General features: G+C 42.0%; 1 protein-coding gene across 5 annotated transcripts in view; it reads left to right on the forward strand.

Annotated features, from left to right (window-relative positions):
- DACH2 (dachshund family transcription factor 2) overlaps positions 1 to 19,321 on the forward strand; it is a 446,138-nt gene that overhangs the window by 349,992 nt on the left and 76,825 nt on the right. For 3 of the 5 annotated variants that reach the window (XM_056538672.1, XM_056538670.1, XM_056538673.1), the window contains 2 exons: positions 6,821 to 6,956; positions 8,294 to 8,395. In XM_056538672.1, the coding sequence (XP_056394647.1) occupies positions 6,821 to 6,956; positions 8,294 to 8,395 (238 nt within the window). The remainder of the gene's footprint in view (positions 1 to 6,820; positions 6,957 to 8,293; positions 8,396 to 19,321) is intronic. The other 2 variants (XM_056538671.1, XM_056538674.1) reach the window with 1 other exon arrangement.

The raw sequence follows: 19,321 nt of genomic DNA on the forward strand, positions 1-19,321 counted from the left end.
GCAGTAAACCAGATATATATAGAAACAGACATAGACTGGGAATTGCACTTAAAAAGTTCTTTATCTCCAAATTTATCCATGTACAAAATAGCAAAGAGATATATAGAACATAATATGTTCTATATATCTCTTTGCTATTTTGTACATGGATAAATTTGGAGATAAAGAACTTTTTAAGTGCAATTCCCAGTCTATGTCTGTTTCTATATATATATGACCAACACAGAATTGTCCATCATTTAAAAGTGGGGAAAATATTACATGAATTTCTAAATTATTTTTTATAAAAATCTGAAGTGTTAAGTGCATATGTATTCACCCCTTTACTGTGAGACCGCATCATCACCTTCTCATCTCCTTTGTGCTCTGGTTTCAACTGGTGCCAGAAAGTTAAACAGATTTGTAAATTACTTCTATTAAAAAATCTTAATCCTTCCAGTACTTATTAGCTGCTGAATACTACAGAGAAAATGGTTTTCCTTTTGGAACACAGAGCTCTCTGCTGACATCATGACCACAGTGCTCTCTGCTGAAATCTCTGTCCATTTTAGGAACTGTCCAGAGTAGGAGAAAATCCCCATAGAAAACATATGCTGCTCTGGATAGTTCCTAAAATGACAGAGATGTCAGCAGAGAGCACTGTGCTCATGATGTCAGCAGAGAGCTCTGTGTTCCAAAAAGAAGAAAATTTCCTCTGTAGTATACAGACCCTAAAAAGTACTGGAAAGATTAAGATTTTTCAATAGAAGTAATGTACAAATCTGTTTCTTTCTGGCACCAGTTGATTTAAAAAAAAAAAAAAAGTTTTCCACGGTAGTACCCCTTTAAATTTTTTTATCCTTCAAATCGTACAAAACTGTATGCCAAGTCATATCCATTGATTTCCATTGAGTAATCCTATCTAACACATGTATCAGTTTTAATCTGCATCTGATTTTGCACGATTTTATGTCGGGTAAAATTGTTGACCATGACAATCAGATTAGAATCGTGTCAGATTTTTAGATAATTATGGTCTATGTAAATCGTATTGAATTGTGTGACTGTGCGATTTCATCAGCTTTATCGCACACAAGTGGTTTTTTTTTCTCTTTGTGTACTAGCCTCAGAATACTCTGGAAAGTGCTAGAAATGTTAAGAATCTTCTTTCCAGAAGACTCCACCCTATATATATATATATAATGCGTCACAGCAGCCTTCCCCCCCCCACACACACAGGACAAGTCTGTGGAGCCTGGTTGCTATTTTGATACACCTGCTACATACAAGGAGTGTAAAAATCGGATGAAAAAGCTTTCTATTTTGGACTATGCGATTTTTGGATACAATTTTAAATCGGATACCAGACAATTATTTAAAATACCATTGTATATGATCGGATGGTAAAATTGTGATGTGAACCAGTCCTGACAAAGATCTGGTGCCACAAATAATTTCCACAAGTCACATGATTAGTAAATAGGTCGCACCTGTCTGCAATTTAATCTCGGTACAAATACACCTGTTCTGTGAAAGCCTCGGGTTTGCCATAGAGCATTACTGAACAAACAGCAGCATGAAGACCAAGGAGCTCACCAAACAGGTCAGGGATAAAGTTGTAAAGAAGTACAAAACAGAGTTAGGATCTATTCACTTGGCAGAATTTCCGCTTGCGGAATTCCGCCTCAAATTAAAGCCCATAGACTTCTATGGGATTCCGCACTCCCATACACACTTCTGAATTTCCGTTTGCTGAATTTGGCCTCAAATTAAAGCCCATAGACTTCTATGGGATGCTGCACTCCCATTCACACTTTTGAATTTCCTCTTGCGGAAGCCCATAGACTTCTATGGGATTCCGCAGTCCCATTCACACTTTTGAATTTCCTCTTGCGGAAGCCCATAGACTTCTATGGGATTCCGCAGTCCCATTCACACTTTTGAATTTCCTCTTGCGGAAATTCAGAAGTGTGAATGGGAGTGCGGAATCCCATAGAAGTCTATAGGCTTTAAAGGGGTTATCCAGGAAAAAACATTTTTTTTATATATATATATCCACTGGCTCCAGAAAGTTAAACAGATTTGTAAATTACTTTTATTAAAAAATCTTAATCCTTTCAGTACTTATGAACTTCTGAAGTTAAGGTTGTTCTTTTCTGTTTAAGTGCTCTCTGATGACGCCTGTCTCAGGAACCGCCCAGTTTAGAAGCAAATCCCCATAGCAAACCTCTTCTAGACTGGGCAGTTCCCGAGACACATGTCATCAGAGAGCACTTAGACAGAAAAGAACAACCTTAACTTCAGAAACTCATAAGTACTGAAAGATTTTTTAATAGAAGTAATTTACAAATCTGTTTAACTTTCTGGAGCCAGTTGATATATATAAGTTTTTTCCTGGATAACCCCTTTAATTTGAGGCGGAATTCCGCAAGTGGAAATTCTGCCGTGTGATTAGACCCTTAGCGTATCACAAAAAAGGATCCTAAGCTTTAACCATCTCACGGAGCACCATAAAATCCATCATCACAAAATGGAGAGAATATGGCATAACCACAAACCTACCAAGACAAGGCCGCCTACCAAAAATCTGACAAGCCGGGAAAAGTGAAAATTGTCAGAGAAGCAACGAGGGGGCTGAATACTTTTCTGTTCTCGTTACTGTTTTTGTCACAAAAAAAGTTATTTTGCACTTTCACAGTACTATGTATGTGGTGTTCATCAAATGGTAAAAGTCTATTTAAATTCCAGTTTGTAACAGTAGGAAAAAGAGCAAATAGTCCAAGGGTGTGAATACTTATTCAAGGCACTGTAGACCGGTAGTTTATCTGCAGATAAGAGCCACAGGTTGAGGAACACATATGTAGAGTTTAGACATCACAGAAGAGGTATATATGACACCTCACTGAGCAGTTGGTATGATACACGCCCCATCTACGTCCAAGTCACCTGCGTCGCGCTCATGTCGCCCATCATCACCTTCTCATCCCCTCCGTGCTCCGGTTCCACCATCCTCCTCCCAAATGTTTAGTAGGCGCCATTAAACCCCATGAAAATATTTTTCTTATGAAATCATAACTCTGTTACATTGTTCCAAAACCGGCCCTAAAAAGCCCATTGGATGCGGCGGCGACGTCCGTGGAGATGCTGGCGGCGGCTGAGAGTATTAAATATATGGAGTGAGACAGAACAGTAAAAAATCCAAAATGGCAAATAAAAACCGGAGTATCAGCCGTGCAAAAAATGTTGGGAATTAGAGATTTTGTCCTATTCTTTTCCTCCGGATATATAACGGCGCTCATTGATTAGATGGAAGACGATTAACCCTTTGCGTGGCAAGTGCCACCGACATCATCACTTTTGTTCTCATTTGTAATAAAATAGATTAACTCGCAGTGAAGTTATAACTAGGCTCAGACAGCGCAGTAGTTACCTAATGGAGCGCGGCAGATTGCGGCTAAGTAGCTAAATAGATACAGACTGATAACGGGCCTGAAAAACGTCGCCACTCCTCACTGCGGAAAAATACATGTGAAAGGCGAAAGCAGCGCAAACGCTTAGTGTGAACAGGTTTATGGGAAGGAATAAGGATTCTACGTGGATTGTAAAAGGCGACTCCAGCATAAGAAATAGTCAGAGTGTATAATACAATTCTATACATAGAATACTACAACCCTCAACATGGTTGACCATATGTGACCACAATAAAATTCTATTATACTCTATACATATAATACTACAAGCCTCAACATGATTAACCATATGTGACATTATACAATTCTATTATATTCTATGCTTAGAATACTACAACCCTCAACATGATTAACCATATGTGACATTATACGATTCTATTATATTCTATACATAGTGTACTACAATCCTCAACATGGTTGACCATATGTGACCACAATAAAATTCTATTATACTCTACACATATAATACTACAACCCTCAACATGATTAACCATATGTGACATTATACAATTCTATTATATTCTATGCTTAGAATACTACAACCCTCAACATGTTTGACCATATGTGACCATAATACAATTCTATTATACTATATACATATAATACTACAACCCTCAACATGATTGACCATACATATCCATAATACAATTCCCTTATATTATATGCTATACATATAATGTAGAGTACTACAACCCTCAACATGATTGACCATACATATCCATAATACAATTCCCTTATATTATATGCTATACATATAATGTAGAGTACTACAACCCTCAACATAATTAATCTTATGTGTCCATAATACAATCCTATTATATTATATGCTATACGTATAATGTAGAGTACTACAACCCTCAAAATGTTTGACCATATGTGACATAATACAATTCTGTTATACTCTGTACATATAATACTACAACCCTCAACATGATTAACCATACATATCCATAATACAATTCTCTTATATTATATGCTATACATATAATGTAGAGTACTACAACCCTCAACATGATTGACCATATGGAGGAGATTTATCAAAACCTGTGCAGAGGAAAAGTTGACCAGTTGCCCATAGCAACCAATCAGATCGCTTCCTTCATTTTTGAAAAGGCCTCTGAAAAATATAAGAAACCATCTGATTGGCTACTATGGACAACTGGTCAACTTTTCCTCTGCAAAAGGTTTTGATAAATCTCCCCCATATGTGTCTATAATACAATTCTCTTATACTCTATACGTAGAATACTACAACCCTCAACATAACTAACCATAATAGAATTCTGTTATACTCTGTACATAGAAAATGTGACCATATTACAGTTCTCTTATACTTTATAAAATCCTCAATATGATTGACCATAATACAATCCTATAAGCCAAAAAATTCTTATGCATGACTGATCCACGCCTAACACTAATACAAAGCAACAAAAAGAAAAAAAAAAGGCGTTTGTGAATCGATAGCATAATACTTTATTACATATAACGGTGAGAAGAAATACATTTAAAATTCATAAAAAATACATATATGGGGAGAATGAGACTGGTGGAAAACCATACAGAAATGGAAAATGTGACCGCAGTAATGTAGTGAGCCAGAACTATGTACCCCAAACACACCCTACATGCTAAAAAATAGTAAAGGCAAAAAAATGCCAAAAATGCATCACAGAGAGTGGGAAACAGGAGTTACTAATCACAAGAATATAGGGAATATTAAAACAATACAAGTAATAGCAATCATTACCAAGTGGACCGGGTACAGACAGTATGCTTCCACCACCCGACGTTTCGCCCAAGGCTTCTTCCGGGGCACCCCGGAAGAAGCCTTGAGCGAAACGTCGGGAGATGTTTTGCTCAACCTTGAGCGAAACGTCGGGTTGCTTCATAATACAATTGTGTTATACTTTTTCCTTCCAAGTACTACAACCCTCAACATGATTAATCATACGTGACCATGATACAGTTCTATCATATTATATGTTATACATATAATGTTGAGTACTACAACCCTCAACATGATTGACCATATGTGACCATAATTCTATTATATGCTGTACATATAAAGTACTACAACCTTTAAAATGATTGACCAAATGTGCCTAAAATACAAGCCGGACAAGGCTAGAAAATAATAAAATTTAGGTTTATTAAGGAACAACGCGTTTCGAGGGCGTAACGCCCTCGAAACGTGTTGTTCCTTAATAAACCTACATTTAATTATTTTCTAGCCTTGTCCGGTTTATCGGGTTAGGTTAACCATTTCACTCCCTCAGTAGCAGGAGCGCCATCCAAAGACGTCCATAATGCAATTCGGTTATACTTTATTTATAGAACACTGCAATCCCCATCATGGAACCAATGGACAGGAGAACTATAATACAATTGTTATACTCTATACATAAAGCACTACAACCCCCATCATGGAACCAATGGACAGGAGAACTATAATACAATTGTTATACTCTATACATAAAGCACTACAACCCCCATCATGGAACCAATGGACAGGAGAACTATAATACAATTGTTATACTCTATACATAAAGCACTACAACCCCCAACATGGAACCAATGGACAGGAGAACTATAATACAATTGTTATACTCTATACATAAAGCACTACAACCCCCAACATGGAACCAATGGACAGGAGAACTATAATACAATTGTTATACTCTATACATAAAGCACTACAACCCCCAACATGGAACCAATGGACAGGAGAACTATAATACAATTGTTATACTCTATACATAAAGCACTACAACCCCCAACATGTCTGGCCACTAAAAATGGATTGGAATACCTTCCGTTTAAGGACTTGTGGCCATTCATGGGTTTCCTCGGGGGTTAATTTCCAGTTGTTGCTTCTGTTTCGCTGCGTTTTGGACGGACATTTGGCAGAGTCTCCCGCGCCGTCCATTCTGATGGTCATTACCCGTAATGCAATATAGAAAACTGGATTCTACGGTGGCAGAAATCCAAAGTGTGAACTGGAGGACGGGAGGAAGGGCGAGGGGTGAGGGGCAACAGCTACTTCCAAAAAGTCCCCAATATATATATACATCCCCCCTGTACCGTCCTATATATCACATGGGGGGGGGGGGGGTCTCAGGCAGTGTGTATTGGTTACATCTGTATCTAGGGAAGCTGGGTGACAAGATGGCCGCCACTACAGAGCGCAGGGATCCTCAGATGGGGGAGCTATCTGTCTGGTCTGGTGGTGAAGCCTCCGCTGTGTTGAGGCTCATGACTCTATATATATATATATATATATATATATATATATATATATATATATAATGTACAGTATAGAAATGTACGTACAGTTATATTCTTCATCCTTTTTGTGCTTCTGTCTCCAGGAAAGGATCCAAGACAGCCCATCCCCCGCCCCGTCCATAGAGGACAGTCAGCGGCCCGGCAGCCATGCCTCCTCACACCAGAGCAGTAGTGTGTCCAGCTCGCCCTCACAACTCGACAACATAGCTGACCGTGTCCGTGAGTAACTGCAGAACTTCTTCTATGTGCTGTCCCTGCACTTACCCCTACTCAACCCCATTATACTTCCCTTACCCTGCAAGAGCCTTCTCTTCCTCCATAACATGAGCCTTCTCTTCCTCCATAACATGAGCCTTCTCTTCCTCCATAACAAGAGCCTTCTCTTCCTCCATAACATGAGCCTTCTCTTCCTCCATAACATGAGCCTTCTCTTCCTCCATAACATGAGCCTTCTCTTCCTCCATAACATGAGCCTTCTCTTCCTCCATAACATGAGCCTTCTCTTCCTCCATAACATGAGCCTTCACTTCCTCCATAACATGAGCCTTCTCTTCCTCCATAACATGAGCCTTCTCTTCCTCCATAACATGAGCCTTCTCTTCCTCCATAACGTGAGCCTTCTCTTCCTCCATAACGTGAGCCTTCACTTCCTCCATAACATGAGCCTTCACTTCCTCCATAACATGAGCGTTCTGTTCCTCCATAACATGAGCCTTCTCTTCATCCATAACGTGAGCCTTCTCTTCCTCCATAACATGAGCCTTCTGTTCATCCATAACATGAGCCTTCTCTTCATCCACAACATGAGCCTTCTCTTCATCCACAACATGAGCCTTCTGTTCCTCCATAACATGAGCCTTCTGTTCCTCCATAACATGAGCCTTCTGTTTCTCCATAACATGAGCCTTCTGTTTCTCCATAACATGAGCCTTCTGTTCCTCCATAACATGAGCCTTCACTTCCTCCATAACATGAGCCTTCTCTTCCTCCATAACATGAGCCTTCTCTTCCTCTATAACATGAGTGGTCTGCTCCTCCATAACATGAGCCTTCTCTTCCTCCATAACATGAGCCTTCTCTTCCTCCATAACATGAGCCTTCTGTTCCTCCATAACATGAGTGTTCTGTTCCTTCATACCCACATCCTGATGCCCTTCCACCTGACCTGGGGGTTGTAGTTTGGCAACATTTGGATGTCCACACTTTTTCATGAAGCTTTGCCCTTGCTCTTGACCACCCATCGTTTGCATCTCGTCTCTTCTCCACTTTGCCCTTGTTGGATTTTACCTCCACCTCACCCCCATGCCATCACCATTGCCCCATTTTGTCGCCCACTTGTATGATTTCACCCCATCCTCACCATCTTATCATTGTTCTTGTACTCTACCTTGGTGATCCCCACCTCACCCCACCTGTCGGTGTCCTTTACACCCTTCTGTCCTCTTCCTATTGCTTCCGCCCTCCTGCCCCCCCCCCCCCCCCAATTGCGCTTTTTCTGGATTTTGCCATTCAGTATATAATCCTGGTCTTTTTGTCCTTCCCTTGCCGTCCCTCAGTAACGTCTTCTCTGTATGCAGCCATGTTACCCGGCTCCAGAGACGGAGACCTCACTGACCAAGATACTGGACCCAGTATAAAGAAGATGTCAAAAGAGAAAGGTAAGTGACCCCTGTACTACAGAACTTCTAGTTAGAGTTATCACCTAACCCTCTGCAAATGGAGTGAAATAATCCCTCTGCTGTAAAGATCTAATCCCATCGCTGTGCAGATTTACTCCATTCCACTGTGCATATGTGATCCTCGCTATAAATCACTATAAACTGTGTGGTCATACAATTACAGCTGCACAGTCCTCTCTATCCCCTCCCTGCTCTCATCTCTATAATCATAGAGAGAACTGTGTGGTCATACAATTACAGCTGCACAGTCCTCTCTATCCCCTCCCTGCTCTCATCTCTATAATCATAGAGAGAACTGTGTGGTCATACATTACAGCTGCACAGTCCTCTCTATCCCCTCCCTGCTCTCATCTCTATAATCAAAGTGAGAACTGTGTGGTCATACAGCTACAGCTGCACAGTCCTCTCTATCCCCTCCCTGCACTCATCTTTATGATCATAGAGAGAACTGTGTGGTCATACAGTTACAGCTGCACAGTCCTCTCTATTCCCTCCCTGCACTCAGCTCTATGATCATAGAAAGAACTGTGTGGTCATACAGTTACAGCTGCACAGTCCTCTCTATCCCCTCCCTGCACTTATCTCTATGATCATAGAGAGAAATGTGTAGCCAAATTATATTAGAAAGCAGCAGAATATTTAAGTCGATTGGCCATTTGGCCATATGACTCTGGGCATTAAAGGGGTTATTCAGGAAAAAAAACTTTTTTTTAATAGATCAACTGCCTCCAGAAAGTTAAACAGATTTGTAAATTACTTCTATTAAAAAAAAATTAATTCTTTCAGTACTTATGAGCTGCTGAAGTTGAGTTGCTCTTTTCTGTCTAAGTGCTCTCTGATGACACGTGTCTCGGGAACCGCCCAGTTTAGAAGCAAATCCCCATAATAAACCTCTTCTACTCTGTGCAGTTCCCGAGACAAGCAGAGATGTCAGCAGAGAGCACTGTTGCCAGACAGAAAAGAACAACTCAACTTCAGCAGCTGATAATTATTGGATTAAGATTTTTTAATAGAAGTAATTTACAAATCTGTTTAACTTTCTGGAGCTAGGTGATATATATATATATATATAGATATATATATATTTATATAATATCCAAATAGAAGCAGCACATCAAGTAGAATCAGGTGATAGTCAGTATGGGGTGCTCGCATAATTGGAGCCTGGGTCCACCGGTTCCTAAATCCAGATAGGTGAAATAGAATGCAGCACACCACTATTGCAGTCAAAACAAATAGATTTATTCCATAGCGTGCAGAGAACTACGTTTCACCGGTCTCACACCGATTTTATCAAGTGTCACTTGATAAAGCCGGTGTGAGACCGGTGAAACGTAGTCCTCTGCACGCTATGGAATAAATCAATTTGTTTTGACTGCAATAGTGGTGTGCTGCATTCTATTTCACCTATATATAAATATATATATAAAAGTTTTTTCCTGGAATACCCCTTTTAATCTAGTAATTTTTTAGTACAGAAGTGCTGAACATTGTAGTACCAGACAAAGAGAGAAAAAAAGAGAGCGATATGCGCCTCTTTATTTAAACTGAAATAAAGGTTTCAGCTACAAAAAACATGATTTTAATATAATATATATTTTTTTATCACATGTTCTTACACTGTTTTTTGTTTTAATATACTTTGAATGTTTTTATGAATCTAAGAAATTTTAAGAAATTTTGGTGAATACCTAAATGGATGTGACCTTTACTAGACACTGCAAGGGTATTTCAGTGTCTCACCTGTCTGTTACCTGTAAGCTCCTTACCTGAGGAAGGGTCCTGTCCGGACCGGAAACGCGTTGTTTTAGTGCAATAAAAATATCTTTTGGATATGAAACCGTGTCCATCTGCCTAATTTGGAGAACCAGCGCCCAGAAAAAGTTCAAGTTATTTTTTTTACTGTAGAACATTGTAGTACGGCAATGTGTAGGAACCTTTTATGTTGTATCTTATGTTGTAAGGTGCAGAGTTTGCAGCTGGTGCCCGAAGGTGCCACATAAGAGGACAGAAGTATTATAGCCAATCCTGGGCAAGGTTTAGTTGTCACATGACTGGCTGTACCTGGCAACACGTGGGGTTGTAATCTAAAGGGGTCAAGTCTGACACATTGTTGCTGGTGTGGGATAATAGTTTGCATCTTTGCATTGCTATAGTGCAGTTTAGGGATCGACCGATATCAATTTTTTTAGGGCCGATACGGATAATCTATGGCCTTTCAGGCGGATAGCCGATGATTTATACCGATATTCCAGTATAAGTTATCGGCTATGTCTCCACCCCCTTGGCCTCGAAGAAGCGGCTGCAGATCATTGATTTAAAGCGGGCCAGAGACCGCCATCACCGCTCGCTTCTCTCCCCCTGCCCTTCCTTAGTCCAACCACCGCCGCTGCCCCATTGCCTCCTCCATCCCCGGTTTTATAATTACCTTTTCCCGGGGCCGGAGGCCGCGCTACTTCTGGCTCCGGTGGTGTCCTGAGCTGTCACTGTGCGCACTGACGGTGACGTCGCGTTGAGGACGTCACTCGTCATTGCGCAGCGCACGGCGTACTGCAGGACGCCGCAGGAGCCAGAAGTAGCGCGGACCCCGGGCCCCGGGAACAGGTAATTATAAAACCGGGGATGGGGGAGGCAATGGGGCAGCGGTGGTCTCTGGCTGGGGCAGGGCGCAGGGGCAGTGCGGGGGTTGGGGGCATTATCGGATTATCGGCAAGGTAATTGCCGATACCGATAACATCCAAAATAGTGAATATCGGACGATAATATCGGCCAAACCGATAATCAGTCGATCCCTAGTGCAGTGGTTCCTAACCAGGGTGCCTCCAGTGGTTGCAAAACTACTACTTCCAGCATGCCCGGACAGCCGTTGGCTGTCCGGGCATGCTGGGAGTTGTAGTTTTGCAACAGCTGGAGACACCTGGTTGGAAAACACTGCTATAAATTATAAAGGAACAAAACCAGCAAGACAGTAAGGAATACAAACAGACAAACAAGCAGAGTCAGGCAAGCCAAGGTCAGAACCAGGAGGACTACAAGGTACAGGACAACAGGCCAAAGAATAGTCGGGTCAGCCATGCTGGGAGTTGTAGTTTTGCAACAGCTGGAGGCACCTGGTTGGAAAACACTGCTATAAATGATAAGGGAACAAAACCAGCAAGACAGTAAGGAATACAAACAGACAAACAAGCAGGGTCAGGCAAGACAAGGTCATAACTAGGAGGACTACAAGGTACAGGACAAAGAATAGTCGGGTCAACCATGCTGGGAGTTGTAGTTTTGCAACCACTGGTTGCTACATGATATGGGACAGAGAACAAAATCAAGAAGACAGCAAGGAATACAAACAGACATGCTGGGAGTAGTGGTTTTGCAGCCACTGGAGGCACCCTGGTTAGGAACCACTGCACTGTAGCAATGCAAAGATCCCACACCAGCAACAATGTGTCAGCAGGGTCAGACAGGCCAAGGTCAGAACCAGGAGGACTACAAGGTACAGGATTATGGCAGAAAGAAAGTAATTTACATTTAACCCAGTATTTCCCGTCCCTGGTTGGGAAACACTACTCTAGTGTAGAAACCAGATTTTATCCTTTACTCTAGGGAAGCAACAATCCAACATTGTTTGATCACAGTTTTTGGCGCACTTGTGACTACTACCCCCATTCCTCCATTATTATAGACAAACATAGTTTCCCCGGCGTTCAAGGTGAAATCTTACTACGTGCGGCTTTTTCTGCCGGGTCCTTGTTATTCGGCGCACACAACGCTCAGGACTATCGACTGGTTCTCTGTGATTCTAAGAAAATGTGATTAGCCTTTAGTTTTGTAAATGGGAATCTTGACATGGACCAGACACGTCAGCACTTTCCGCCCGCGTTCTGTGCCGCGCTCTTTACATGTCAATCTCGGGGCCTAATCGTATTCTGTCGGATATTCACATCATTCATCCCAAGCTCCAAGGTGGGAGGGGGGGGAGGGGGGAAACGTTTTTCCTTGGACGGCGCCCATGGCGTTCTAGAGCCGGTCCAGTACGGGTAGTGCAGGCGGCCATGTTCTGAGCCACCACGTATAGTTCAGCATTATACAGATAAAACAGAATCTTTCAGGGAATGCTGGGAGTTGTAGTTGTGCAAGTATTTTAGAACCACAGATTGGGAATAAGGAGCAACAGTGGTCTATACTGAAAGCTGTCAGGGCATGCTGGGAGTTGTAGTTTTGCAATAGGATGCATCATTGGGATGCACAAAAGGCTTTCATGGCATGTTGGGAGTTGTAGTTTTGCAACCACTGAAAAGCCACAGGTTGGGAAATAGGATGCCATAGTGGGATACACTGAAAGCTGTCAGGGCATGCTGGGAATTGTAGTTTTGCAACAACTGAAGAGCCACAGATTAGGGAATTAGATGTAAAAGTGCAGTTAAGGCTTTCATGCTGGGAGTTGTAGTTTTGCAACCACTGAAAGCCACTGGTTGGGGAATAGGATGCATCAGTGGGATGCACTGAAAGCTTTCCAGGCATGCTGGGAGTTGTAGTTTTGAAACCACTGTAGAGCTTCAGGTTGGAGGATAAGTATCAACAGTAGGATGCACTGAAAGCTATCATGGCATGCTGGGAGTTGTAGTTTTGCAAACACTGGAGAACCAAAGGATGGGGAATAGAATACATCAGTGGGATGCACTAAAAGCTGTCAGGGCATGCTGGGAGTTATAGTTTTGCAAACACTGTAGAGACACAGATAGGGCAATTAGGTGCAACATTGAGATGCACTGAAAGCTGTAAGGGCATGCTGGGAGTTGTAGTCTTGCAATCAATAAAGAGCCACATCTTGGGGACATCTTGTATACACTTTGATGTGATGTCCCCTATGCGCTCTGTATAATAATAATAATAATGTATCCTTGAAGGATCACCCCCCCCCCCCCCCCCCATGTGGGGACTGTAGTATAAAGGTTTAATCTGCATTCTGTGTAGATTCTGCCGCACTATTGTGTAACACATGTCCTGCGCGCGCCAATCCTGAATTCATTATCAGAACATCTGAATCAGAAAACAAGAAACCTCTATAAATTACACAATCACTAAAAATAAAAAATACAAATGTGAAGGGGGGGGGGGGGGGATATTTATTTCAAACACGAAAAATAAAAGGAATATAAAGTGAGAGGATCACCATTTATTAAGTGTGACACGTGAGCGCTTTACACCCCCGCCGCACGCATATGTCCGCACATCTGGTCTGAGTAATATCATCATGATTTTAAAAATGATTTATCGCTCGACACATCGTAAATCGCCGGCTCTGCTGTAACTAACAAATCTAAAGCGTCCATGGAGAAACTGAAGATGGGAACGTGCTGGAAACATGTTATCAGGAAACAAGACGAGGGGGGGGGGGGGACTTATAGCTTCATCAGGGACAACATTGGGAAATGTATTTGGTGAATTATTATTCTTAGCCATAAGAACAGCCCCTGTATGACATCACTGATATAATAGTAATGATATGTGATCACAGCTCCGCCCCTGTACGACATCACTGATATAATAGTAATGATATGTGATCACAGCTCCACCCCCTGTATGACATCACTGATATAATAGTAATGATATGTGATCACAGCTCCGCCCCCTGTATGGCATCATTGATATAATAGTAATGATATGTGATCACAGCTCCGTCCCCTGTATGACATCACTGATATAATAGTAATGATATGTGATCACAGCTCCGCCCCCTGTATGACATCACTGATATAATATAATAGTAATATAATGACATGTGATCACAGCCCCGCCCCCTGTATGACATCACTGATATAATAGTAATGATATGTGATCACAGCTCCGCCCCCTGTATGACATCACTGATATAATAGTAATGATATGTGATCACAGCTCCGCCCCCTGTATGACATCACTGATATAATATAATAGTAATATAATGACATGTGATCACAGCCCCGCCCCCTGTATGACATCACTGATATAATATAATAGTAATATAATGAAATGTGATCACAGCCCCGCCCCTGTATTACATCACTGATATAATAGTAATGATATGTGATCACAGCTCCGCCCCCTGTATGGCATCACTGATATAATAGTAATGATATGTGATCACAGCTCCGCCCCCTGTATGACATCACTGATATAATAGTAATGATATGTGATCACAGCTCCGCCCCCTGTATGACATCACTGATATAATAGTAATGATATGTGATCACAGCTCCGCCCCTGTACGACATCACTGATATAATAGTAATGATATGTGATCACAGCTCCGCCCCCTGTATGACATCACTGATATAATAGTAATGATATGTGATCACAGCTCCGCCCCCTGTATGACATCACTGATATAATAGTAATGATATGTGATCACAGCTCCGCCCCCTGTACGACATCACTGATATAATAGTAATGATATGTGATCACAGCCCCGCCCCCTGTATGACATCACTGATATAATATAATGACATGTGATCACAGCCCCGCCCCCTGTATGACATCACATCACTGATATAATATAATGACATGTGATCACAGCCCTGCCCCCTGTATGACATCACTGATATAATATAATAGTAATATAATGACATGTAATCACAGCCCCACCCCCTGTATAACATCACTGATATAATATAATAGTAATATAATGACATGTGATCACAGCCCCGCCCCCCTGTATGACATCACTGATATAAAAGTGATATGACATGTGATCACAGCCCCGCCCCCTGTATGACATCACTGATATAATATAATAATAATAATATAATGACATGTGATCACAGCTCCGCCCCCTGTATGACATCACTGATATAATATAATAGTAATATAATGACATGTGATCACAGCCCCGCCCCCTGTATGACATCACTGATATAATATAATAGTAATATAATGACATGTGATCACAGCCCCGCCCCTTGTATGACATCACTGATATAATAGTAATATAATGACATGTGATCACAGCCCCACCCCCTGTATGACATCACTGATATAATATAATAGTATATAATGACATGTGATCACAGCCCCGCCCCCTGTATGACATCACTGATATAATATACAGTAATAGTAATATAATGACATGTGATCACAGCCCCGCCCCCTGTATGACATCACGGATATAATATAATAGTAATATAATGACATGTGATCACAGCCCCGCCCCCTGTATGACATCACTGATATAATATAATAGTAATATAATGACGTGATCACAGCCCCGCCCCCTGTATGACATCACTGATATAATATAATAGTATATAATGACATGTGATCACAGCCTCGCCCCCTGTATGACATCACTGATATAATATACAGTAATAGTAATATAATGACATGTGATCACAGCCCCGCCCCCTGTATGACATCACTGGTATAATATAATAGTAATATAATGACATGTGATCACAGCCCCGCCCCCTATATGACACCACTGATATAATATAATAGTAATATAATGACATGTGATCACAGCCCCGCCCCCTGTATGACATCACTGATATAATATAATAGTAATATAATGACATGTGATCACAGCCCCGCCCCCTGTATGACATCACGGATATAATATAATAGTAATATAATGACATGTGATCACAGCCCCGCCCCCTGTATGACATCACTGATATAATATAATAGTAATATAATGACGTGATCACAGCCCCGCCCCCTGTATGACATCACTGATATAATATAATAGTATATAATGACATGTGATCACAGCCTCGCCCCCTGTATGACATCACTGATATAATATACAGTAATAGTAATATAATGACATGTGATCACAGCCCCGCCCCCTGTATGACATCACTGGTATAATATAATAGTAATATAATGACATGTGATCACAGCCCCGCCCCCTGTATGACACCACTGATATAATATAATAGTAATATAATGACATGTGATCACAGCCCCGCCCCCTGTATGACATCACTGATATAATATAATAGTATATAATGACATGTGATCACAGCCCCGCCCCCTGTATGACATCACTGATATAATATACATTAATAGTAATATAATGACATGTGATCACAGCCCCGCCCCCTGTATGACATCACTGGTGTAATGATCAGACATAGTTATACTGCAGCCTTACAATGACACACGAGGTCCAGGTGCGCCGCTGTCTGTCAGGATCTCGCGGTCTCTGCTTCCTTCTATGATAGATGACAACATTATCTGCTGCGAATCCCGACACTGGCAACGAGAGTCACCGTCAGCTCAGAATCCGTCATTGCCAAAAAGAATTAGGTTATTTAACAGAAATCATGTGGAAACAGGTGCGGGGAGCGGAGATGGCGGTGAGGAGGATGAGGATCTCTCTGGAGACGACAATTCACACAACTTCTCAGGATTTCTAATGAGTGCAGGTCTCCAGACGGGCGGCATCCATTAGAACGCTGTCCTCCTTATTTTTTATATTATACAAATAGCTTTCGTTTTTTTTTTTTTTTTTTTTGGCGTCCACTAAGAAACATTTTGTGCAACAAGATAGACGATGGCGATCGGAGACAGATCATCGCTGCAGTTTTTTGCCTTTCGCTCATTGGACCCAAACAAGGCAGGAATTTGGGAGATTTCGGGAAAGTGCAATATCCCTGATACATCTGAGTGACCGTCGGTATTATACTCCACAACTGCAGATGTTACTTCCCAGCATCCTCTGCTTGTTCAGGGTCTTCACAGCTTCCTGTAGTGATTTGCATTATGAGAAGGAAAGATTTACACCAGGTACTGTACAGTCATCTGGTGGGGGTAAATCTGGTTTCACTTCCTGTCTGCTCCTCTGCTTGTGACTTTGTCCAGCACAAGGCATCACGACGTAACATGCACGGAAATGTGATTTGACACATCCAACAAATGTATCTCATATATATATATATATATATATATATATATATATATACATTGGTCCCTCAACATACCATGGTAATCCGTTCCAAATGGACCATCGTTTGTTGAAACCATCGTATGTTGAGGGATCCGTGCAGTGTAAAGTATAGGACAGTGGTCTACAACCTGCGGACCTCCAGATGTTGCAAAACTACAACACCCAGCATGCCCGGACAGCCATCGGCTGTCCGGGCATGCTGGGAGTTGTAGTTTTGCAACATCTGAAGGTCCGCAGGTTGAAGACCACTGTTAGCGAAGGAGGGCGGCATCCCGGGCAGCGGTGACAAGCGGTGACGGTCCGAAGCGGCGGGGACAGGTGAGTACAACTTCCTCTAACAGTGGTCTTCAACCTGCGGACCTCCAGATGTTGCAAAACTACAACTCCCAGCATGCCCGGACAGCCGTTGGCTGTCCGGGCATGCTGGGTGTTGTAGTTTTGCAACATCTGGAGGTCCGCAGGTTGTAGACCACTGTCCTATACTTTACATTGCACGGATCCCTCAACATACGATGGTTTCAACAAACGATGGTCCATTTGGAGCGGATTACCATCGTATGCTGAGGGACCACTGTATATTCCTCTTCCTTTTTCCCTTCTTCATTCCGCAGCACATACATTGATACATTGTTGCGCATCGATGTCTCGTCTCTCGATAACTTTCCTGAATGTTCATCAAACACATCAGATGCGCATTAAATTGCAATCTAGATATTCGCATCATCTTGGATCTGGAGCCGGAGATGACCTCAGCGAAGATCCTAAAAGACAAATGGCGGCCGCCTCAGGGATGATCTTAATTTCCGCAGATCATTGACACGAAGTAAGAAATTCAGGTGTAATTGTCTCGGTCGTTTCCTCGGCGCGGCGGTCAGGGCCGGGTGGCTATAATGATCACATTTTATACAGGTCGTCTGAGAGGCGCAACATCAACTTCATTATATCAAGTACATGAAATAAATGTGAAAGAACCGGAGGAAATTAACAGAAGATTCCAGCATCTTGGCGTCATCGCTATCTGAACAATGTGTCAGGTGAAGCAGAAATGGCCGCACTTATAAACATGTCGCTCGAATAATAATTTAATCGCAGATCCATTCCCTCGTAGATTATAGCCGCCTGCGTCATTGTTTATAGTCACCTACTATAAGCTGCATTGTATGTGAGGAGCAGCAATATTTATGACCTATACATAACTTGTATATGGGAATTTTCAGCAGATTTCTGCTCTGCAGGCTAAATCTATAATTTGCAGTTCTCCAAAAGCTGCTGGGCAGAGCTCCGTCCTCCCTCCTCCATAGACTCCCTCCTCCATAGCTAACTTTCACATCAGATGATTTGTGCAAGGGGGGGGGGGTTTTGAATTTGATAACGAGAGAGAAGCATTTTTATGTAATAAACAGTATTACATGTCAGGCTTTATAAGTCCTTCTATTTTGCAGGACAAGTTGTATTTTAAATACATTGCTCAAAAAAAATTAAGGGAACACTTAAACAACACAATGTAACTCCGAGTCACTGACACTTGTGTGAAATCCCACTGTCCACTCAGGAAGAACACTGATTGACAATCAATTTCACATGGAACAGACAACACGAGGAAATTATAGGCAATGAGCAAGACACCCCCAATAAAGGAGTGGTTTGCAGGTGGTGACCACAGACCACTTCTCAGTTCCTATGCTTCCTGGCTGATGTTTTGGTCACTTTTGAATGCTGGCGGTGCTTTCACTCTAGTGGAAGCATGAGACGGAGTCTACAACCCACACAAGTGGCTCAGGTAGTGCAGCTCATCCATGATGGCACATCAATGCGAGCTGTGCCAAGAAGGTTTGGCTGTGTCTGTCAGCGTAGTGTCCAGAGCATGGAGGCGCTACCAGGAGACAGGCCAGTACATCAGGAGACGTGGAGGAGGCCGTAGGAGGGCAACACCCCAGCTGCAGGACCGCTACCTTCGCCTTTGTGCAAGGAGGAGCAGGAGG

The sequence above is a fragment of the Hyla sarda genome, chromosome 9 (assembly GCF_029499605.1).
Source record: "Hyla sarda isolate aHylSar1 chromosome 9, aHylSar1.hap1, whole genome shotgun sequence".
Taxonomy (NCBI): domain Eukaryota; kingdom Metazoa; phylum Chordata; class Amphibia; order Anura; family Hylidae; genus Hyla; species Hyla sarda.